Below are 25,283 nucleotides of genomic sequence, written 5' to 3' on the forward strand. Positions count from 1 at the left end.
TGCCATTACTACTGATGAATACACTCCTGCCATCAAGGAAGAAGGTATGTCAAGCTGCTTTGATGTAGCGCATTAGTCAGGGGTATGGGAGTAGGTTGTCGGTGTGTGGAGTCTGAAACCAGAAGATCTTACTGCCATTACTACTGATGAATACACTCCTGCTATCAAGGAAGAAGGTATGTCAAGCTCCTTTGATGTAGCGCATTATAGTCAGGGGCAGGGGAGTAGGTTGTGGGTGTGTGGAGTCTGAAACCAGAAGATCTTACTGCCATTACTACTGATGAATACACTCCTGCTATCAAGGACGAAGGTATGTCAGGCTGCTTTGATGTAGCGCATTAGTCAGGGGCGTGGGAGTAGGTTGTGGGTGTCTGGAGTCTGAAACCAGAAGATCATACTGCCATTACTACTGATGAATACACTCCTGCCATCAAGGAAGAAGGTATGTCAAGCTGCTTTGATGTAGCGCATTAGTCAGGGGCAGTGGAGTAGGTTGTGGGTGTGTGGAGTCTGAAACCAGAAGATCTTACTGCCATTACTACTGATGAATACACTCCTGCTATCAAGGAAGAAGGTATGTCAAGCTGCTTTGATGTAGCGCATTAGTCAGGGGCAGGGGAGTAGGTTGTGGGTGTGTGGAGTCTGAAACCAGAAGATCTTACTGCCATTACTACTGATGAATACACTCCTACCATCAAGGAAGAAGGTATGTCAAGCTGCTTTGATGTAGCGCATTAGTCAGGGGCAGGGGAGTAGGTTGTGGGTGTGTGGAGTCTGAAACCTGAAGATCTTACTGCCATTCCTACTGATGAATACACTCCTGCCATCAAGGAAGAAGGTATGTCAAGCTGCTTTGATGTAGCGCATTAGTCAGGGGCAGGGGAGTAGGTTGTGGGTGTCTGGAGTCTGAAACCAGAAGATCATACTGCCATTACTACTGATGAATACACTCCTGCCATCAAGGAAGAAGGTATGTCAACCTGCTTTGATGTAGCACATTAGTCAGGGGCAGGGGAGTAGGTTGTGGGTGTGTGGAGTCTGAAACCTGAAGATCTTACTGCCATTACTACTGATGAATACACTCCTGCCATCAAGGAAGAAGGTATGTCAAGCTGCTTTGATGTAGCGCATTAGTCAGGGGCATGGGAGTAGGTTGTCGGTGTGTGGAGTCTGAAATCAGAAGATCATACTGCCATTACTACTGATGAATACACTCCTGCCATCAAGGAAGAAGGTATGTCAAGCTGCTTTGATGTAGCGCATTAGTCAGGGGCAGGGCAGTGGAGTAGGTTGTGGGTGTGTGGAGTCTGAAACCAGAAGATCTTACTGCCATTACTACTGATGAATACACTCCTGCTATCAAGGAAGAAGGTATGTCAAGCTGCTTTGATGTAGCGCATTAGTCAGGGGCAGGGGAGTAGGTTGTGGGTGTGTGGAGTCTGAAACCAGAAGATCTTACTGCCATTACTACTGATGAATACACTCCTACCATCAAGGAAGAAGGTATGTCAAGCTGCTTTGATGTAGCGCATTAGTCAGGGGCAGGGGAGTAGGTTGTGGGTGTGTGGAGTCTGAAACCTGAAGATCTTACTGCCATTCCTACTGATGAATACACTCCTACCATCAAGGAAGAAGGTATGTCAAGCTGCTTTGATGTAGCGCATTAGTCAGGGGCAGGGGAGTAGGTTGTGGGTGTCTGGAGTCTGAAACCAGAAGATCATACTGCCATTACTACTGATGAATACACTCCTGCCATCAAGGAAGAAGGTATGTCAACCTGCTTTGATGTAGCACATTAGTCAGGGGCAGGGGAGTAGGTTGTGGGTGTGTGGAGTCTGAAACCTGAAGATCTTACTGCCATTACTACTGATGAATACACTCCTGCCATCAAGGAAGAAGGTATGTCAAGCTGCTTTGATGTAGCGCATTAGTCAGGGGCATGGGAGTAGGTTGTCGGTGTGTGGAGTCTGAAATCAGAAGATCTTACTGCCATTACTACTGATGAATACACTCCTGCCATCAAGGAAGAAGGTATGTCAAGCTGCTTTGATGTAGCGCATTAGTCAGGGGCAGGGGAGTAGGTTGTGGGTGTGTGGAGTCTGAAACCAGAAGATCTTACTGCCATTACTACTGATGAATACACTCCTGCCATCAAGGAAGAAGGTATGTCAAGCTGCTTTGATGTAGCGCATTAGTCAGGGGCAGTGGAGTAGGTTGTGGGTGTGTGGAGTCTGAAACCAGAAGATCTTACTGCCATTACTACTGATGAATACACTCCTGCTATCAAGGAAGAAGGTATGTCAAGCTGCTTTGATGTAGCGCATTAGTCAGGGGCAGGGGAGTAGGTTGTGGGTGTGTGGAGTCTGAAACCAGAAGATCTTACTGCCATTACTACTGATGAATACACTCCTACCATCAAGGAAGAAGGTATGTCAAGCTGCTTTGATGTAGCGCATTAGTCAGGGGCAGGGGAGTAGGTTGTGGGTGTGTGGAGTCTGAAACCTGAAGATCTTACTGCCATTCCTACTGATGAATACACTCCTACCATCAAGGAAGAAGGTATGTCAAGCTGCTTTGATGTAGCGCATTAGTCAGGGGCGTGGGAGTAGGTTGTGGGTGTCTGGAGTCTGAAACCAGAAGATCATACTGCCATTACTACTGATGAATACACTCCTGCCATCAAGGAAGAAGGTATGTCAACCTGCTTTGATGTAGCACATTAGTCAGGGGCAGGGGAGTAGGTTGTGGGTGTGTGGAGTCTGAAACCTGAAGATCTTACTGCCATTACTACTGATGAATACACTCCTGCCATCAAGGAAGAAGGTATGTCAAGCTGCTTTGATGTAGCGCATTAGTCAGGGGCATGGGAGTAGGTTGTCGGTGTGTGGAGTCTGAAATCAGAAGATCTTACTGCCATTACTACTGATGAATACACTCCTGCCATCAAGGAAGAAGGTATGTCAAGCTGCTTTGATGTAGCGCATTAGTCAGGGGCAGGGGAGTAGGTTGTGGGTGTGTGGAGTCTGAAACCAGAAGATCTTACTGCCATTACTACTGATGAATACACTCCTGCCATCAAGGAAGAAGGTATGTCAAGCTGCTTTGATGTAGCGCATTAGTCAGGGGCAGGGGAGTAGGTTGTGGGTGTGTGGAGTCTGACATCAGAAGATCTTACTGCCATTACTACTGATGAATACACTCCTGCCATCAAGGAAGAAGGTATGTCAAGCTGCTTTGATGTAGCGCATTAGTCAGGGGCAGGGGAGTAGGTTGCCGGTGTGTGGAGTCTGAAACCAGAAGATCTTACTGCCATTACTACTGATGAATACACTCCTGCCATCAAGGAAGAAGGTATGTCAAGCTGCTTTGATGTAGCGCATTAGTCAGGGCAGGGGAGTAGGTTGTGGGTGTGTGGAGTCTGACATCAGAAGATCTTACTGCCATTACTACTGATGAATACACTCCTGCTATCAAGGAAGAAGGTATGTCAAGCTGCTTTGATGTAGCGCATTAGTCAGGGGCGTGGGAGTAGGTTGTGGGTGTGTGGAGTCTGACATCAGAAGATCTTACTGCCATTACTACTGATGAATACACTCCTACCATCAAGGAAGAAGGTATGTCAAGCTGCTTTGATGTAGCGGATTAGTCAGGGGCAGGGGAGTAGGTTGTGGGTGTGTGGAGTCTGAAACCAGAAGATCTTACTGCCATTACTACTGATGAATACACTCCTGCCATCAAGGAAGAAGGTATGTCAAGCTGCTTTGATGTAGCGCATTAGTCAGGGGTATGGGAGTAGGTTGTCGGTGTGTGGAGTCTGAAACCAGAAGATCTTACTGCCATTACTACTGATGAATACACTCCTGCTATCAAGGAAGAAGGTATGTCAAGCTGCTTTGATGTAGCGCATTAGTCAGGGGCAGGGGAGTAGGTTGTGGGTGTGTGGAGTCTGAAACCAGAAGATCTTACTGCCATTACTACTGATGAATACACTCCTGCTATCAAGGAAGAAGGTATGTCAAGCTGCTTTGATGTAGCGCATTAGTCAGGGGCAGGGGAGTAGGTTGTGGGCATGTGGAGTCTGAAACCAGAAGATCTTACTGCCATTACTACTGATGAATACACTCCTACCATCAAGGAAGAAGGTATGTCAAGCTGCTTTGATGTAGCGCATTAGTGAGGGGCAGGGGAGTAGGTTGTGGGTGTGTGGAGTCTGAAACCAGAAGATCTTACTGCCATTACTACTGATGAATACACTCCTGTCATCAAGGAAGAAGGTATGTCAAGCTGCTTTGATGTAGCGCATTAGTCAGGGGCAGGGGAGTAGGTTGTGGGCATGTGGAGTCTGAAACCAGAAGATCTTACTGCCATTACTACTGATGAATACACTCCTGCTATCAAGCAAGAAGGTATGTCAAGCTGCTTTGATGTAGCGCATTAGTCAGGGGCAGGGGAGTAGGTTGTGGGTGTGTGGAGTCTGAAACCAGAAGATCTTACTGCCATTACTACTGATGAATACACTCCTGTCATCAAGGAAGAAGGTATGTCAAGCTGCTTTGATGTAGCACATTAGTCAGGGGCAGGGGAGTAGGTTGTGGGTGTGTGGAGTCTGAAACCAGAAGATCTTACTGCCATTACTACTGATGAATACACTCCTGTCATCAAGGAAGAAGGTATGTCAAGCTGCTTTGATGTAGCACATTAGTCAGGGGCAGGGGAGTAGGTTGTGGGTGTGTGGAGTCTGAAACCAGATGATCTTACTGTCATTACTACTGATGAATACACTCCTGCTATCAAGGAAGAAGGTATGTCAAGCTGCTTTGATGTAGCGCATTAGTCAGGGGCATGGGAGTAGGTTGTGGGTGTGTGGAGTCTGAAACCAGAAGATCTTACTGCCATTACTACTGATGAATACACTCCTGCTATCAAGGAAGAAGGTATGTCAAGCTGCTTTGATGTAGCGCATTAGTCAGGGACAGGGGAGTAGGTTGTGGGTGTGTGGAGTCTGAAACCAGAAGATCTTACTGCCATTACTACTGATGAATACACTCCTGCTATCAAGGACGAAGGTATGTCAAGCTGCTTTGATGTAGCGCATTAGTCAGGGGCAGGGGAGTAGGTTGTGGGTGTGTGGAGTCTGAAACCAGAAGATCTTACTGCCATTACTACTGATGAATACACTCCTGCTATCAAGGAAGAAGGTATGTCAAGCTGCTTTGATGTAGCGCATTAGTCAGGGGCCGGAGCGTAGGTTGTGGGTGTGTGGAGTCTGAAACCAGAAGATCTTACTGCCATTACTACTGATGAATACACTCCTGCCATCAAGGAAGAAGGTATGTCAAGCTGCTTTGATGTAGCGCATTAGTCAGGGGTATGGGAGTAGGTTGTCGGTGTGTGGAGTCTGAAACCAGAAGATCTTACTGCCATTACTACTGATGAATACACTCCTGCTATCAAGGAAGAAGGTATGTCAAGCTGCTTTGATGTAGCGCATTAGTCAGGGGCAGGGGAGTAGGTTGTGGGTGTGTGGAGTCTGAAACCAGAAGATCTTACTGCCATTACTACTGATGAATACACTCCTGCCATCAAGGAAGAAGGTATGTCAAGCTCCTTTCATGTAGCGCATTAGTCAGGGGCAGGGGAGTAGGTTGTGGGTGTCTGGAGTCTGAAACCTGAAGATCTTACTGCCATTACTACTGATGAATACACTCCTACCATCAAGGAAGAAGGTATGTCAAGATGCTTTGATGTAGCGCATTAGTCAGGGGCAGGGGAGTAGGTTGTGGGTGTGTGGAGTCTGAAACCAGAAGATCTTACTGCCATTACTACTGATGAATACACTCCTGCCATCAAGGAAGAAGGTATGTCAAGCTGCTTTGATGTAGCGCATTAGTCAGGGGCATGGGAGTAGGTTGTGGGTGTGTGGAGTCTGAAACCAGAAGATCTTACTGCCATTACTACTGATGAATACACTCCTGCTATCAAGGAAGAAGGTATGTCAAGCTGCTTTGATGTAGCGCATTAGTCAGGGGCAGTGGAGTAGGTTGTGGGTGTGTGGAGTCTAAAATCAGAAGATCTTACTGCCATTACTACTGATGAATACACTCCTACCATCAAGGAAGAAGGTATGTCAAGCTGCTTTGATGTAGCGCATTAGTCAGGGGCATGGGAGTAGGTTGTGGGTGTGTGGAGTCTGAAACCAGAAGATCTTACTGCCATTACTACTGATGAATACACTCCTGCTATCAAGGAAGAAGGTATGTCAAGCTGCTTTGATGTAGCGCATTAGTCAGGGGCAGGGGAGTAGGTTGTGGGTGTCTGGAGTCTGAAACCAGAAGATCTTACTGCCATTACTACTGATGAATACTCTCCTGCCATCAAGGAAGAAGGTATGTTCAGACATAATTGGTATTCTGAAAGGAAAATGAAAGGGACACATGAGATGTAGGGCAAGGGTCACCTCTGTGGTGATGTTAAAAGAAAAAAAAGCTGTGGTTGATAAATGAATTGTATATACGTGCTGATGGGTTGAGATGAATTAAAAAATTATGAAAAATTGCATTTAATAGAAATGAAATTATTTTGGGGTGATGCCTGGAGTGAGTAAAATTATGAAAAATTGCATTCAATAGAAATGAAATTCCTAAGTAGAGCAAATGTGAACAGGAAGCTGTTACGTGAAATCAGAGTTAAGCAGCTCAAATTCCTTGGTCATATCCTCAGAAAGGATGGTTTCAAGAACCTAGTATTGACAGGAAGAGTAGAAGGAACAAGGAGCAGAGGCAGGAAGAGAGTGATGTGGTTATCAAATCTGAAAGACTGGCTAAAAGAAAGGGGAGCTGAACATAAAGCGACAGAGCTTCTGGAGATGGCTTATAACAGAGAATTGTGGCATGACATGATCGCCAACGTCTTAGGATATGGCACCTAGAGAGAGAGAGAGAGAAATGAAATTATTTTGGGGTGATGCCTGGAGTGAGTCAGTTTGTGACAGTTTTGAGGATATCCTTTTTTCTTCCTCTTTGCAAAATCCTAAATGTAGAAGGATTAAGGATTTCACTTTCAGCTCAACATGTCTTTTGGTATTAATATTGTGTCAAAAGCAGGGCATATTCTAGTGTCAAAATATTACATAACAAAATTTTAATTGCATAGCAGGTGTCAAAGGCTGTAGCAATCTTGTCGCATTTATTTTGCATTGTTAATTTAAATTTTTTTTTTTTGGATCATACAAATAACGGATTCTAAGTCTAAAGCAATTAACCACCATAATTACTGTTTTTCTCTTTTCTCCATGCAGAAGTAAATGTTCGGTATGACAAGTGGAAGCTAGCAGTTCAGAAATCAATGCATTGGGAGGGTCATGGAGCTGATCCAACACAAGGTGAATAGACTATAGTACATGTGCATGCTTGCATGTTAAGGTCAAGGGGACATGGTGCTCATAGCTTTTAAACTAGATTTTACACATTCCAATGAACAAGTAACAGTTAGACTGACCCGGTGTGTGTATTGACTTGTTGGTACTCAGTAATGCAGCACACTGACCCACGCATTGTCTCTATGGTCAACATTATTTAAAAAACAAACAAAACAAAAACCGCATAATAACATTTAAATTTCTGAAGAAGTTTGAGACAAACGATTAGGTGATTCAATGCACCAATCTAACATGCCAAAATAATCACCTTACCCACTCACCAGTGCTTTTGCTAAAGTTTGTTTGGCTTATAATTGGTGAAACTTATTTGATTCTTGTTACTGCACACATTGATAAAGTCACCACTTTAGCTTGTGTAAATTCAGCAGTAAATTCAGCAGAGTTCAGTGTAAATTCAGCAGAGTGAGTGCCAGTCACGCATTACGCATTATGCGTGCACACCATTATATATCAATACACGATGTTATGAGTCTCATTTTTCGCCAGTTATAAGCTGAACAAACTTTTAATAGATTGGTAAAATTTCAAAAGTACCTAGCTGTTTGACGGGTAAGAATGCTGCCCTGCCAGATTCTAATTCTAAACCTAACCACAAGTCCTAACCCTAAACTGTAGCCCTTAAACACAGGGTGTGGATTATCATCTATAGTTATGCCAAGCATTCCAAATGTGAAGCCTAAGGGCCAGTAACATTTTAGAATTGTAACTGCATGGCTATATAGTATCTAGGAGGTTAAAATACAGTCCTGTTTGATTGTAACAGAAGAACAAAAAGTCCAAAATATGAGGTCTTTAAAACAAAATCTGTTCCTTTGTTGATATTCAAAGAGAAGCAGAGTAGCATGTAAGCTTATGTATAGTATGCTCATGACTTGATCTTGTCTATTATAAAAGTCATAAATAGAGACAGTCGCATGTGACGTCGCTGTAAATCAAACTTTACACTTCTGTGATTTGTTAGGAGCATGTAACTAGGGTGATGCCTTCCCTAGTTGGGTGATGATATTGTTTGCAATTTGCTGCTATAGGGAAAAGGAACAGTGGATGATTTTCGGTTTCTAGGTGTCCTTGGTTATCATATGTGATGCAATCTGAAGCGTGGAGGCCAGATTAGGCATTTTTGAAAATTGAGTTATTACTATAATTATTACCCGCAAACTCAAGGCTATCATATACTGAAAACACTTAAGGTCTAACATACTTGGTTCTAAAGTTATGAGGTTTTGTGGTGTCTGTTTTTCTTCTGTATTTTATTGTTTTTTACTCCATATCTTGATTTCAAATTTGCCGCCTTTTGGCCTCCATGGACCATACCAGATCATGTCACATAATGCTACTTTTGGATGTAGATCCTCTTTTGAATGTCTCTACATACGCGCACATAGACCTGAATATATTAATGAGCATGTACACATTGTACCAGATAGAGAGGGAGAAAGATTCACTCTAATAATAGTGCCCCCTTTTTATAACAGGGAAGTAGCTGCCATAGCCCAATGATTGACAACTAAACTTGTATATAGATTAGGGTAAGTAGAGAGACATTCAAGGCATGGTAGTAGAGAGTATGTTATTCACAAAATCCAAATGAGGTCGACCTTTGACCTTTTGGACCCTACTTGGTGAAAATTATTTTTTATGATTTACAAAATATATTAAAATTCATTTCTAATGCTGTAGAATAAAACATAACTTATCATACTTTTGTTTTATGTTTAATTAAAATTAGCACAATTTATTTCAGAATCCTTAAAGTTTCATGTACTAATTGTAACAAGAACTTGCAGAATATCGCATAATGCAACTGAACAGGGGATGACCTTTTGACCCTAAATCTTTCTTGTTAAGATTATATATTATTACATGAAACTTTTTTTAAGGCTTCTGAAAAACGAATTGTGCTCATTTTAATAAAATAATTGTTTTATTCTACAACATATTAGAAAAACAAGAATTTTAATATAATTATTTTGTAAATCGTAATAAATAATTTTTATGATGTAGGGACAGAAAGGTCAAAAGTCCTCCCCATTTGACGATTATCAATAGAAGTAGAAAGCTAGGTTTCACATAAGTCATGCTTCATACAGATAGATATATCCTTTATTGCACACATCATGCACTTATTAGGCTAGAAAAAAACAAAAAGCAAGTTGTTTCCTTGTAGGTGGCCTGAAAAGTTAAGTCAGGAGCTATAGTTAATAAATAATATCTAGGTCTTTCAAATAAAATTTCATAAAATAATGTGAACTATAATAATCGTGCAGCTACTACCTTTAAAAGTTTGAGATACAGCCTTAAATGTTTCACTATTAGATTTTTCCTGTTATCTTTTGTCATGTTGTATCTTTCTTTGCACCGTCCACATATATTTTTCTAATCTATTTTAGCCTGTCATTACTGACGTTATTGTCATTGCTTTCATTATCATTTTTTTCTCTCTACTGGGTTCTGCTCTGCTTCTCTGTATACAATTTCGTCCATTATAGTTTATGCTTTATTATTTTTGGTGGAGGCAGAATTCCACCATATATGTGATAAGATCAAGCTAAATCAGTCGCAAGTCGGAAATATTGATTTTGAGATATAGCCAAACAAAGGAAATATTTTCTTTTGTTTTCTCTTGTTTTGGAAACTCTTTAATTGCTCATATTTTTTGAACTAGTTGTTCAATTTCAATGGAGTTTTCTGCACAATGCAGCTTTTTAAATGTGTTGTGCTATCCCATAAGAAACTGAAAATTGAATATGACTGACTTCATACTGATTTTGCTTGAGCACACCATATTATGTGTATGTCTCTCATATGCAAATGGTTCTTGCGCAATGAGACCAGCATGCGCAATAGGTTTAGCAGGGAGAACTATACAAATCTGATAAAGAGATATTTTGCAATAGGCCTAGCAGGCAGCCAGTTGGGTCTTATGAATGAGACAGTATATTGTGCAATAAAGTTAATTTTTTATTACTTTGATGATCTGTGCTGTACGACGAGCGTAGACAAGCATAAACACATGTTATTAACATTCACGCTGATTGGCTGATCAACGGTTGACAAGACGATTTACCCGTTGGTTTGTCGGCACATAAAAGTGAAGGAAACCTTGCCACTTTTACGCAAATGCTGATCACCAGCACATACCTGGACCACAGAAGTAATAAAAAATTAACTTTAGGTCTGATGATTTGTCGATATACTGGCAACGCAACCTCGTAATCATTTTTTTAAATCTGCCGATGCCAAATCCAACATTACAGTGGATCACAAACAAAGCACCTGTCTCCTAATAGCCTGTATTGATGGTACAATCAAATGGTTGGCTGCCAGGCCTACTTCTAAATATTTTGCCAATTCTGTAAATTTAATTCTTGATCAACTTAAATTCTGAAAAAATTTACAGCATAAGAACTTGACAATAAGAGCAATAAAGAAACAGTAAAGAAATAGAACTTTTTAGATTTTGAAAAAAAAGTGAAAGCACATTCTTCAGCCCTCTTTTACATCACCATATTCTCATGTTTAATTATGTGAATAGTTTTGTATATCAATGTTTACTTAAGTCATATTTCTCTCCCATTCATATTTTGTCTTTTCTGCTAGGTTAGTTCGTATATATAATAGTCTACCAGCGTCTGTGTTCTTATTAACCAGTATGGGCCTCCTGATTCTAGGCAGACACCTTACATCAGCAACGTGACAGGGAATCGAACCAGCCACCTTGACGTCAGTTCTTAACAATCTATTATAGTACTTGCCATCACAGTTCAGTAATCCATTGTGTGAATGCCTTACCTATGAAGACTTTGACCCCTGGTATATGAGATTACTAGTATATCAAAATATCTAATTTTCAACAGCATAGTTCACCCACTTATGATATATGTCTACCAGTAAGGAACGTGGTCTTGGTTGTATGAGGTTACGACTCCAGGCAATCATGTCAAGACATATCATTTCAGTGCATTGTGATATTTATTAACCTGTTGATGTGCAAATTCTTATAATATCTTGATGTTTTATATCCAGAGAAGATGAAAGGGGCCATTTTATTATGTGACTGCGAGTCAAGAACATCATATGTTCCACGATAGGTACTTCTCTGTTATATTGGGTTATTTCAGTTGAAATCCATACACCCCCTATGGAAGACATCACCTTAATCTCCCACACAGGGGGTGTAGATTTCAAATGGAGTCACCCATTTAGGTAACTCCATTTGAAATTCATATTTCTTGTGGAATATTAAGGGGTGGGGTATGAACGTTTGGACAGTATTTATCGTGGGACATTAGAGCACATCAGACATATCGAATTACATTCTGAATACGAAGAATGTCCTACTGATATCAAATAATTTTGATTTTTTGAAATTCGCAATGTAATACACATTTTATGACAAATGATTAAAAATTGATATTTAACAGTACTCGAAGTAAACTTAATAAATCTGATGATTTATACTTAAAGTGTATGTAGGTGGGATGAAAAGCTGACGATCAATTGAAAATTTTGACCTTTCTTATTGAAGATAGGTCTTTTTTCGGAAAAAAATCCATATCTTCAATATGAAAGGTCAAAATTTTCAATTGATCATCGGCTTTTCCTCCAAGCTACATACACTTTAAGAATATATCATTAGATTTATAAAATTTACTTCGAGGACTGTTATATATCAAAAATGTGAAAAATATCCAATTTTTATAATTTGTCATAAAATTTGTATTATATCGTGAATTTCAAAGAATGAAAATTATTTTATATCAGAAAGACATTCTTCGTATTCAGAATGCAATTCGATATGTCTGATGTGCTCTCATGTCCCACAAAAATACTGTCGAAATGCTCATTCCAGATCCCTTAAGGTAATGTCTTACATATCGGGTGTATGGATTTCAACTGGAAAAATCTGTGATGCCAATGTTCAAAAGCAAGTAAACAGCATAAATCAGCATTCTTGTTGACAATGCACTTGCTTAGGGTGTAAATATGCCAAAGACTAAAAAAATGGTGTACTTTATCATCACTTAATATAGTCCATTGGCTTCCTCAATAGAGCGACAGCTGTGCGTCCTCCAGTTTGGATAGTATTAAATCACATGTGTTGACTCAAAGAACTGGTGCATCAAAATGCGCAATCAAAGGCGGTACATCTGTACACGTGCAAAGAAACTCACCATCTGCTGAAGACGCTAGGGAACCTAGCAAAAATGTTCCAGGTCGACCAGGTGAGGGGGGAAAATAGTGTAGTGTGGAAGTTTAATCATGTTATCTACCACCACATATGAATATCTACTCGTAAGTAAGTAAAAAATAGTGTAGTGCTGAAGATAATCTGTTTAATCACAAACGTACTGCATTTTGGGAGTCCATATTCCTGATGATATTTCTAGCTTGTAATATGGTCCTCATGTAAGCAAGTAAATTACAACTCATTCCTTGTTATCTTGCCAAAAAGAGCAGATCGTCATTGGGCAAGAAAAACCTCTATGTGTCATTGGCCCCTGAACATGTTTAAAGCAAAACCTTTTTTGTAACCTGTTGGCAGTTTTGTGTTAAACATGTTAAGGGGCCACAAGGATATGGGAGGTATTTCCTACCCAACGACGAGATATTCATTAATGTCATTTATAGACTGTTCAGTTTTAAAGTGAGATTGCAAATGCCAATTTTATGCTTACCTACATGCTATGGTCAGGGATGTTGCTACAGTGGGCGGTGTTTTGGAGCCCACCACTCAGCTTCAATTTTAGCACTGGAGCCCACGACCACTCAGAGGCCAAAATTGCTCAATTTTATTAAATAAGTCAAGAATTTGGTCCATTTAAGCAAAAAATTGCCAAATATGCAAGATTTTCATCAAATGCCACCTAGCACTAAACATATCCTAGCTATAACCCTGGCTATGGCATGGCAATTTCTGCATTTGGATAACTTTTACTGTAAGAAATATGTTGGGGGCATTTATTACAGGGCCAGGGCGTTTATTTCAGAAAATATGTTGTATTCATCAATTTTCTCTGTTATGTTTGTTGCCCGTTTAGGTACCACCCATTTACTTTTAACGGATCAAACCAAGATCATAAATAGATCGATGGCAATGGGTGATTCCACACAAGAGCAATGTAATCTCCTGGTTTGCACATTCAATATAAAAAGTGTCTGCATGGCGCTCAAATCCACTTCTGGAAAATGATAGTGTAGTGAGCGCATTTCTTGAAAATGTATGCTTGTACAACGCTCGAGATGGGATGTTGTGTGCGTGTAGGGCGCTCATGATGTGATGACATCTGCCCACACAAGAGGAGAACACATTGGAATGCGCATTATGCGGATCCCGCGTCACGTGTAGAGTCATCACCCAGCTGGGTAATTCCCAAATGGGATGGATACCTAAATGGGCTGTAACATGTGTTCATTCATGCATTAGGCTATTGCAGTTGAAATGCATACATGCCCTATGGAAGACACAACTTAAATCTTCCACACAGGGAGTGTGAATTTCTAATGGGGTTACCTGAATAGGTGACTCCATTTGAAATATAAATATACACTCAATGTGTGGAAGATAAATGTTTTGCATAGGGATTGTATGGATTTCAACTGTAATAGCCCCTTGCTGAGTCCCTTGCTGATAGTATTTGTGTCTTGGTTAGCCAGAGTGTCTTAGTTAGGGATGGTGAAGGATGAATTGGGAAGCCCACTAGTTTAACCTTCAAAACGTTCCTGTTAAGAACAATATTTTTTCTGTTATCAACTTATGATGACCAATTGATGTCATGTTATCTTTTTGGTATTTTACATTCCACTATATATATATATGGGTCAAAAAGCCCCATCTTGGCATGCAGCAACCTTTGCAGTGACAAAATAAAAATAAGGACAGTATAAAGTTTTTAATGCCTTGCATTGGGCTGTTTCAGTTGAAACCCATACACCCCTATGGAAGACATGACCTTAATCTCCACACAGGGAATGTAGATTTCAGTTGGAGCCACTCATATAGGTAACACCATTTGTAATCTACACTCCCTGTGTGAAAGATTTAGGTCACAAATATAAGAACAGTATGAAGTTTTAAGGTCTTACATTGGGCTATTCCAGTTAAATTCCTTACACCCTATAGAAGATATGGCCTTAATCTTCACACAGGGGGTATAGATTTCAAATGGAACCACTCATTCAGGTAACCCTGTGTGGAAGATGAGGTCACAAAATTTTATAAACAGTATTCAAGTTTAAAATACCTAGCATTGGACTATTCCGGTTGAAATCCACACACCCTCTATGGAAGACATGACCTTAATCTCAGTCCCACACAGGGGATGCATATTTCATATGGAGCTGTTCATTTCAGAGTTAATTATGTAATGTGTAGGGGTCACATTGCCACCTTTTAATTGACATACTTGGATGGAATCAATAAAGATTTATAATGTTGAGCCTATGTTTGGACTTAAATCAGCAGTAACAAATTATAATTGTGTATAATTGTGCCAAAAACTAGTAAATTTCATTATGTTAGCATTGAATCCTCTGGTTCAATTTGTTTTTATTGGTACCATCAATAGAGGTTATCCACTTTACTCATGCGTGACTTCTAACAAAAGGCGCTGATTCCCGTAGTATTCCTCATTCAAAGCAATTCAATGCACGACCTCCAGTTACCTGCATAACTTTGGCGGGCTATTTTGAAGCAGTCATCATGGTTTCACATGTAGGTACTTCTTAAACAAGGTATAGCAGTCGCTGAGCCTGATAGGATATGCAACTTATAGAACACGGATAACCTCTATTGTGGTAAATGCGGAATCACTCCTCTCTTTTATTCACGCAATGGGCTATTCCATTTAAAATCCATAATACATCTGTGGAAGATTTTGGAAATACCTTCCATAGAGGGAGTATGTTTATCAAATGTAATTGGTCAGGGTTAATCATTTTGATTCCCATACTCCCCTTGTATTATGGCTTTACCTATATCTTCCACAACTGGAGTGAGTATTTCAAATGGAAGTTACCCAATTGCCTATTCTATTCAAAACATATACTCCCTCTGTTGAAGACTTTACCTAAATCTTCCACTGGGGTAGTGTGGATTTCAAATGGAATGGCCCAATGTATATATGATGTACAACTAGAAATCATTAGAAACAGGTCGGAGATGTTGGGGCTTCGGGAGCGTGTGAGCCCAGGACTGTGGGAACCCAATGCTTCCTGAAAGTATGTTCCTTTTATGACAAAATCATTGTAATGACTTAAAAGAATTATTGTTTTAAACCTATATAATAAATATGTTATTGAAATTTGAATGTTAAAAGAAAGTTTAAAAGAATATGTATTTTGCCTATAATAAAATATTATCAACTGCAAAACAAAGTTCATGTGTATGTGTGCATATAATACTTGTCTGAAAGTTAATGAAACGGCCAATATAGTCAGGGCCGGATTTACCAATGGCCCAAATTTGGAGGCCCCCAATGTTGCCATGTGCATGTTTCCTTTTAGCCCAAAAACACAATGTTTTGGACCAAAATATGCTAAAATAGCACAATTTTACACACGTACTGGCCCTTTGCATAGCAAAAGGCACCTTCATTTTCGGCTAAAATTGTCTGAAATTGAATTTTTTTTCATTTTCATGCGCTAATGTCCAGTCAATGGATCTTTATAGTAGGTCCCCTATTTCATGATTTGTAAACCAAAACTTGGCCACTTGAGTGCACATGCCTTCCTCACGGTGAGTTTGGGGCCTCCAAATTTTGGCCCAGGGCCCCCGATAAATCCGGTCCTGAATATGGCCTAAAAAATCCCAAAACGTGCACGGTTACTCTGCGCGAATGAAACTAGTATTTTTTATGTTCAGGGTTTGCTATCTTCTAAAGATAGCAAGCAATTTTGGTCAGCTTCGTCATTTCTTTATATATAGCTTTGCATTCGGCCTAATGGCGATTTTTCTCTAAGCGCGCAGCCCAGGTCAATGCAGTTTTGCCGTTTTGTGCCGTAATCGCCGTACTGAATCATCATCTACAACGCTTGTTAGGCAATTTCTTGTTAGGCAATTTTTTTTTTTGAATATTATCATTTTTTATGCTTGCTATCTTCTGAAGATAGCAATTTTGGTCAACTTCGTCATTTTAACATTTCTTTATAGCTTTGCATTCGCCTAATGCCGATTTTTTTTTCTAGCGCGCAGTCCCGGTCAATGCAGTTTTTCCGTTTCGCGCCGTACTGAATCATCATCTACAACGCGTGTTAGGCAATGTTTTTTTTTTTTGATATTATTTTTTTAATGTTTTTTGCTTGCTATGTTCTGAAGATAGCAATTTTTGTCAGCTTCGTCATTTTAACATTTCTTTATAGCTTTGCATTCGGCCTCAACAAGGTATCTTATTATTCTAAAGCCGTGTTAGTATATCTCGATCAGGAGCGCACAGTTCTATGGAATTCTGTGTTCAGCAGACAAAAATGAAAACATCATTTTATTTGATGCAATCTTCAATTTATTTCTTTAAAAAATCACGGTTAAATTCGTGTTTTTTACTATCTTCTGTAGCTTAAATTAAATTGATATGATATAATTTTGGTCTCCAATTGTGCTATCTGCTGGAGATCAAGTAAACATTCAAACAGTTAGGCTTGCAGAGTGTTGTAATTCTGTGAGTAAATAGCAAAACCAGCATGAGAAACAAAACAGCAGCATTGACTAAATAAAATGACAATACTGAAAAACTATTACTAAATTAAAAATTGTGTTCGACAGCATTTCAATCAATATATTTCTGCTTCATGCGCTAAAGATAGCTCAAATTTAATGCATTTTTCAAAATCAATTCAATTCATTCATCGGTCGGGAAGTGACTACGGTACGAGCACGTGAAGGTACAATAGAGGCAAGACCTATTGCGCTAAGAAGGTTAAGGATGGTGACGAGGGCGGCGACAGCTAGACGTTTGAATGTGCATACCGACGTGTCACTGCACATGAGCCTACCTGTTGTGTCGAAGCACCCAAGCTATTCCGAGCTTTCCAGCAGCATAAGGTCGAACCAAAGTTATACCGAATAGTAACATTATCCCATTATGGTTCGTTGTACTGGCTTGACCGGTTAACGGGCTGGGGGATAATTTACTATTCACAAGACTTGGCAGTTTGCTATAAGGGAACCGACGACTCGGACTAGTGCGAGCTAGTATAAAACCGATACGCGCCTTACATGGCTGCCACAGGGGCTACGCTGAAACACAAGTCTTCAAGAAGTCACTTCAGATTGACCAACCAGAGTGGGTCGGCTTATACAGCGACCAAAAGTTACCCAGTTCCTGTTCTTTTGAACAGTTTTTTGCAACCAGAGGGACAAGTTTTTTTAAGCAGTGACCCTGCTCCTACGAGAGCGAAAATAACTAACTAACTATGCATTTTGTTATTTCCTATAACGAAATAAATCAACGTTTTTACTGCTGTAATTGTGGTGCTATCTACTAAATATAGAGAAACAAGCAGATGTGAATTAAAAAAATCGGCATTCAGCCTATATCATGCCAAGCTATTTAAAAAAAGGGGGGGAGGTAAAAATAGAGAAACAGGCAGATGCGGAAAGTGATGAGTCTGTAATATCGCTTTAAACTTTCTAATCAGGACTGATGTATTAGAAAGAAAAAATTCGCCGCTACATGATGCGAATTACAAAAATCGACATTCGGCCTATATCAGGGGGAGAAAAGAGGTAAAAATAGAGAAACAGGCAGATGCGGAAAGTGATGAATATGTAATATCGCTTTAAACTTTCGAATCGGGACTGATGTATTAGAAAGAAAAAATTCGCCGCTACATGATGCAGTAAAAATATAGAGCAAACAATGTACAACATTACTTCTATAGTAGAAAGATGCGATGAATCGGGATGAGATTCTAAATACTATCTTCAGTAGATATAGCGAAAAAAATCCTAAAACGCGCACGGTTACTCTGCGCGAATTAAATTAGTATTTTTTAAATGTTTTTTGCTTGCTATCTTCAGAAGATAGCAATTTTGGTCAGCTTCGTCATTTTAACATTTCTTTATAGCTTTGCATTCGGCCTAATGCCGATTTTTCTCTAAGTGCGCAGCCCCGGTCAATTAGAGAATAAACGATGTGAATTTTTTTGTTTTTACTATCCTCTATTGTCAAACTTTCTTACTTTTTTGTATTTTATAAAAAAAAAATATACTATCTTGAGTACATAGTGGAAAAACAAACAAACAAACAAACAAACAAACAAACAAACAAACAATCAAAACACATCAAAAACAAACTTTCCTAACAGATGTTTTCTAAATTTGTGAAATATTTTCTGTTGTTTTATTAGGCCCGCAATGCTATCTTCAGAAGATAGCCATTTGGCGCGCACGTTCCGAGAAAATGATGCAGATCGTAAATGGTGTATGTCATAAGTGGGCTCGCGCGTGTTCACAGAAGATGATGCATGTCGCAACGGGTGATTTGCAAATCGCACCGTAAATGGTATCTTGGGTAGATAAAAAACAAACAGACAGGCAAACAAACATGTAATATAAAAAAATATACCAAATGATCTTTCTGACTCGTCTCATGCTAAGTCTTATGATTTCCTTCTTTTTTGTATTAGGTTATTAGGTTTAAATATGCTATCATCAGTAGATAGGTCTAACAAAATATATTCAACCTTTCTCAGTTTCTAAAATGACAATACTGAAAAACTTTTGTTCACAATCCTAAGTCAGAATATCATTAAATTTATAAATACTCTGCGCGAATTAAATTATTATTTTGTATGTTTCTTGTTTGCTATCTTCTGAAGATAGCAATTTTAGTCAGCTTCGTCATTTAAACATTTTTTATAGCTTTGCATTCGGCCTAATGCCGATTTTTCTCTAAGCGCACAGCCCAGGTCAATGCAGTTTTGCCGTTTCGCGCCGTACTGAATCATCATCTACAACGCGCGTTAGGCAATGTTTTTTTATTAATATTATTATTTTTGATGTTTTTTGCTTGCTATGTTCAGAAGAAAGCAATTTTGGTCAGATTCGTCATTTTAACATTTCTTTATAGCTTTGCATTCGGCCTAATTTTGTCTCTTCAACGAGGTATCTTATTATTTTAAATCCGTGTTAGTGGGTCTGTCTACTGAAAACAAAGAAATTTCCAATAATTATGACGGTAAATAAACAGGTTTAAAAGAAATCGTCACTGCTTGAAATTTAAATTTGATCTTCAGTAGATATAGCACCGGATCGGCCTAATTCTATTGTATAATATAAATAGGCCTACATCTCGATCAGGAGCACACAGTTCTATGGAATTCTGTGTTCATCAGACAAAAATGAAAACATCATTTTATTTGATGCAATCTTCAATTTGACATTTTTACCGCATCCCGTGATTTCTAAACTGTTGAAAACTTAATTTGAGCTTTTACATCGATACATGATTTGCGCGATTAGTCCGCCAGAATAGAGTTTTTTCTGCACATAATTTCATAAAAACCATCTCAGGTTTAATATAGCATCAAAGAAACGTATCTCAGACACACATTGGCAGAAATATTGAAACAAATAAGCTCAATTTCGACGTATTACGGGGACTATTTTACGGGTTGCATTTTTTGATTGCGAAATCTTATAACGTCAGTGGTGTGCCTCCTTATCTCGTTCAGCAGATAAAGACGACAGCCAACTACGCATTCGGCCTAATGCCGATTTTTTTTATAAGCGCGCAGCCCAGGCCGGGGGGCACTCAACTTTGGAAGTGACGGTATGTGCCTGTCAATAGGCCCCCTCTTTTGAAGTCGACTATACCCGATGACCCCCTTTTTTCAAAAGCCATACCCGATGACCCCCTTTTTTTTTAGTTGCGGCTACCCAATGACCCCCTTTTTTTGGTTGCGGCTACCCAATGACCCCCTTTTTAGCATCATCAAAATGCAACAAAAAAATGCCGAAACTGTCAAATTTTGCTCCATTTTTTCAAAATTATGCCGAAATTTTCAAAATTTTGCTCAATTTTTTCAAAATTTTCTACCCGATGACCCTTTTTTTAAATCTTATACTCGATGACCCCCTTTTTTCAAAATATTGTACCCAATGACCCCTTTTTTATTTTGTTTGTACCCAATGACCCCCTTTTTTAATAACGCTTTGTACCCGATAGGCCCCTACTTCGCGACTCCGGTAGGCACATACCCGTCACTTCCAAAGTTGAGTGCCCCCCCGGGAGCCCAGGTCAATGCAGTTTTGCCGTTTCGTGCCGTACTGAATCATCATCTACAACGCGTGTTAGGCAATTGTTTTTTAACATTATTATTTTTTATGTTTTTTGCTTGCTATCTTCTGAAGATAGCAATTTTTGTCAGCTTCGTCATTTTAACATTTCTTTATAGCTTTAAAAAATATCTTGAGTAGAAAGGGGAAAAAACAAACAAACAAAAGACGTCAAAAACAAACTTTTCTAACAGATGTTTTCTAAATTTGTGAAATATTTTCTGTTGTTTTATTAGGCCCGCAATGCTAGAAAATAGCTAATTAATTATGCAAATATGCAAATTAGGGGGCGGCTTCACTATATAATACATTACAACATATTAGAAACACTTTGACCAAGTTTCAGGGCAAAATTATGCAAAATAAAAGTACCCTGAACATTTATGCATTGATTTTTAGCAAAATATTGGCAAAAATTATATGTAAATGAGCTTCTCCAGTCATTTTAGCTCATTAACTTGATTGATTATTGATAAAAACAATAAGATACAAAGAAAATATAAATTGATATATTTTGAAAACCGTATGTCCGATTGACTCCAATCAAAATTGATCAGTGTACTTTGCTCTACTCAATTATTCTGTTTAAAACATGTTTAGAGCACTTTTATAATGCCTCCATAACCACCTTAAGACAACGTTTTCTGAAAACAGAATCGATGTTGCAATTTTTTTTTACCTTTTGAGTTTTTTGGGCTAATTTTTACTGGCCTATTTCATGACCCTTATAATACACCGTAGCTTTTACGCGAAAGGGCGATAAGTCTCGTTTGCTGTTTATGTAGGCAGTATGGCCAGTGAAGGTAAAGTGCATACAGACGCTTTGGGAATGTCAGACGACTCGACCTCCGGACTACTCGACTTCTGACAACTCGACCTCCGTGACAGCTCGACCACGGACAAGTCGACCTTCCTGAGAACTCGAGCTTTATATTCACCGTGCACTTGATGCATTCATCGCCGATGGATGACTTGCTGATCGTGCATTTCCTTTCACATCATGTTGAAAGATTTGCTTGCTCCATGTTTTCCATAATATTTATGATGTGATGATTAGAGCTACTATGGGTTTATTTCCTATGGTTTTATTGTCAATTATTTTAGTGATACTAGTATTATATCCAGACTTTTATTACAATATATCCCGGTACAAAATTCCAACGTAGTCGTATATGGGCCTACAAAAACACTCAATTTTTTGAAGTTGTTTCTTTCTTATCTCTCTCCCGGGTTATTATAAACTGGTATGTTATCTGATGTCATTATTTATTTATTTATTTATTTATTTATTTATTTATTTATTTATTTATTTATTTATTTATTTATTTATTTATTTATTTATATATTATTTATTTATTTATTTATTTATTTATTTATTTATTTATTTATTTATTTATTTATTTATTTATTTATTTATTTATTTATTTATTTATTTATTTATTTATTTATTCCTATGTGTGAAGTCTTGTTTGTTTGTTTTTTGGCTAATGGGGGCTGATGTTCTGTTTGCGCATTTAAGTGAATATTATTATTATGATCATGGAATGTACTTCAATACATGTCACTATTATTGTGGTTTTATTGTTAATTATTTTACTACAGTGATATTAGCCGGGACTATAATTAGAATGGTTAAGAAGTCACAATGAAGAACTTTATTAGTTTCTTTGCTTATTTTTCTCTTTCTTGCTGTTACCCCTTATGTATTATTAAAATGCATTATGTATTTATTATGTCATGTTTTATTATTATTATGTTTGTTTATTTATTATTGCAATTTTATTTATTTCATTTAGTTAATTAGCAATTAATTATTTTTTATTATTATTTACTTAGTTGTTTATCTAACATTTAGTATATTTCAACATTGCGTGAGGAATTATTTATGGTATATTGACGATAGGTTATAATAATAAATTATTATAAAAGATAATAGCTTGAAATAGCTCTGCGTAGGAAAGGGATGGGATATCTAGGAAATATTTTGGTATTGTCAACTTGATAAGGTGATTAGCGCAATGTCACATTGTACAATAGAACAATAGCCGAATGGCTAGGATATTGAATTCTTTGGTATTAATCATTGACTAGGCCTAGTGTGCTATTATTTATCAATGGAATCTTTAAGTATAATCAGATTCTAATCATCGATACCAAGTTGAAAAGTTATAACAGTAAGAAGAATAGTTTGGATTTCAGATTATTTCCAGCTTCAGAGCACAATAAGCAAATTAATATTAATTAAAAAAACTCACAAGCATGATAGCGCATGATAGGCATATCATAAAAAAAGTCAAAAACAGAGGGAAACAGGACAATAATTAATTTATATTTCTGAAATTTAGGCCTTGATATTTATGATTATAATAGTTGTAAATGTAGAAATCTACGTTTCAGATACATTGATTACAGTATGTATTTATTATTATGTTAAATTCCTTCTGTACTTAAAGTTATGTTAAAAATAATTAACTAATTTCTCCAAGACAAATGCGCACAGCGAAACAAACGCGAGCAGCAGCTTGGAGATATTATACTATTTTTGCTCCGGGATTTTTGGGGTACATTCGGCACCCACGTTTTGCACCGCGGGTATTTCAGTGCTGCCGAAAGCGCCGGGTGAGACAGGGGTTGAATCAACGGCACTGCAACCGAGTACGCTGACAGAACGGACCCGGACGTACGATCGATTACTTGAGTCCCCGGGCCCCTCGGCTGCGTGTCTGCATAAACTGGTATGTTCTCATGGGGATTTGGCATTTGGTCTAATACCATTTGGTCTACTACCCATTTCGTCTATATCCATTTAATCTAAACCCATTAGGTCTATATCCAGTACGTCCAATAATCATTTGGTCCTATAACCATTTGGTCCGATTACCATTTGGTCCGATAACCATTTGGTCTAATAACCAATAAGTCTAAAACCATTTAGTCTAACAACCATTTAGTCTAATACCCATTTGGTCTATAGCCAATAAGTCTAATAGCCATTTGGTCTAATAGCCATTTGGTCTACACACCATTTGGTCTAACAAGCCATTTAGTCTACTAGCCAATTGGTCTACTAACCGATTGGTCTAATAGCACGTGTGAGGCTGCATAGGCGCAATAACGCTATTAGTACACATACTGTGAGTGTGAGGTAATAGTCCAGGGTCACCGTGGTCTTAAAGGAGCCTGTTTCATTAACAGTATTAAGAGTTGGATAGGCCTACATGTATTATCTACACATAACCCCATATGCAAATGACAAAAACATGAAAACCTAATTTGTTTTAATGTTGGAATGGCAATACCGGCAAATGCCCTGCGCCCGTGGCACCCCCGTGATGCGTGATGAGCCTATTATCATATTAACCTTAAAAGACCGAGGAAAGAAGGACAAACAGTCCGGTAAAATGTCATTTCACTCGAGTAGGCATATATACAATACCTGCAAGCTACATGTATTAGTCTTCATTTTTTGGATATATCAATAAACAATAACAATTATTCTACTTACCGTCGTTTTATCTTTTCAGTTTCTGTTTCCGTATCCGTAATAGTTTTTGTAAGTCATTGTTATTCTGAAGTGGTAGTCTCCCAGGTATGACCAATCTTTTATTCTAGCCTTTTGTTAGTTACTGAAAATTTGAAGCTCGTGAATTTCAGTTTTCGTTTTGGTAAGTTATATTGATTTTTACATAAAACCTTGAGATGTGCGGTTGGGTGCCAATCTAGACAAAAGAAGAGTCTAAATTTTACGGTCCTAAATTCGCGGTAAATTGTACGGCTTCAATTGACTTGTGTTTGGTGTATATGTACTTACGCCTAGACGTAAGTACCTCGTAAAAAAAGTCTTGCATTGAAATATATACTAACCATGTTGCCAAGTTATAAGCAAAAGTCTTTCATATTGGCGATGAAACGAGCGTCTAAAATATCCCAATGAGGCGCGTACAAGTGGTGATTTGGTAATCATGTTTTATATTGAAATGCAATACAAAAGAATTTGCATTGGAGCAAAGATAATGTATTCTATTCATGGCAAGCTAATCTGATAATTGGTTGGGCCTATATGCATGCAAGACTCGGGTTTATTTTAAATGTTTAGGGTCTTTTTATCTTTTCAGTTTCCGTAACTCTATTGTTCAGATACGAAAACGCAAGGAATTCAGTAAGTTTACTGTAATCTGACTTCATTGTTGACTCTGAAGTACCAATCAGCTTATTTCAATAGAGGTAATTGCCTGTGTCAATAAAGCCCATAAAGGCTGGAGATAAAATAGTATTGAACACCGGTGTCCGACCGCTGTTTTAATGGTCTAGCGCCCTCTCGTGTTTGACAGTGATAAATTGATTCACATTATTATGACAAAATGCAAATCCGAATGATGAAAAGGTCCACTTTTTTCTGTAAAAACGTTGAAAATAAGCCCTTCAATCACAAAAGGTCCGTTTATGAGCCTGTCGCGCCCCATTGCACTTGTGCAGGGCCACAGTGTCGCCCTTCCCTCGTATCAATGTCTATCTCCCTATTTTGCTTCCTCCTGCCCGCCCCCCATGATCAGGCTCCCCACTCCCTCC

The 25,283-nt window shown here is 38.6% G+C and overlaps 1 protein-coding gene across 1 annotated transcript in view; it reads left to right on the top strand.

Annotated features, from left to right (window-relative positions):
* The window catches only part of LOC140170280 (glycerol kinase-like), a 74,617-nt gene extending 62,894 nt beyond the window's left edge, over positions 1-11,723 (top strand). Inside the window, exons 15-16 of the mRNA XM_072193648.1 lie at positions 7,298-7,381; positions 11,044-11,723. Coding sequence (XP_072049749.1) covers positions 7,298-7,381; positions 11,044-11,135 — 176 coding nt within the window. The 3' untranslated portion in view covers positions 11,136-11,723. The remainder of the gene's footprint in view (positions 1-7,297; positions 7,382-11,043) is intronic.
* The last annotated feature ends 13,560 nt before the right edge of the window (positions 11,724-25,283 follow it).

The sequence above is a fragment of the Amphiura filiformis genome, chromosome 14, assembly GCF_039555335.1.
Source record: "Amphiura filiformis chromosome 14, Afil_fr2py, whole genome shotgun sequence".
NCBI lineage: Eukaryota > Metazoa > Echinodermata > Ophiuroidea > Amphilepidida > Amphiuridae > Amphiura > Amphiura filiformis.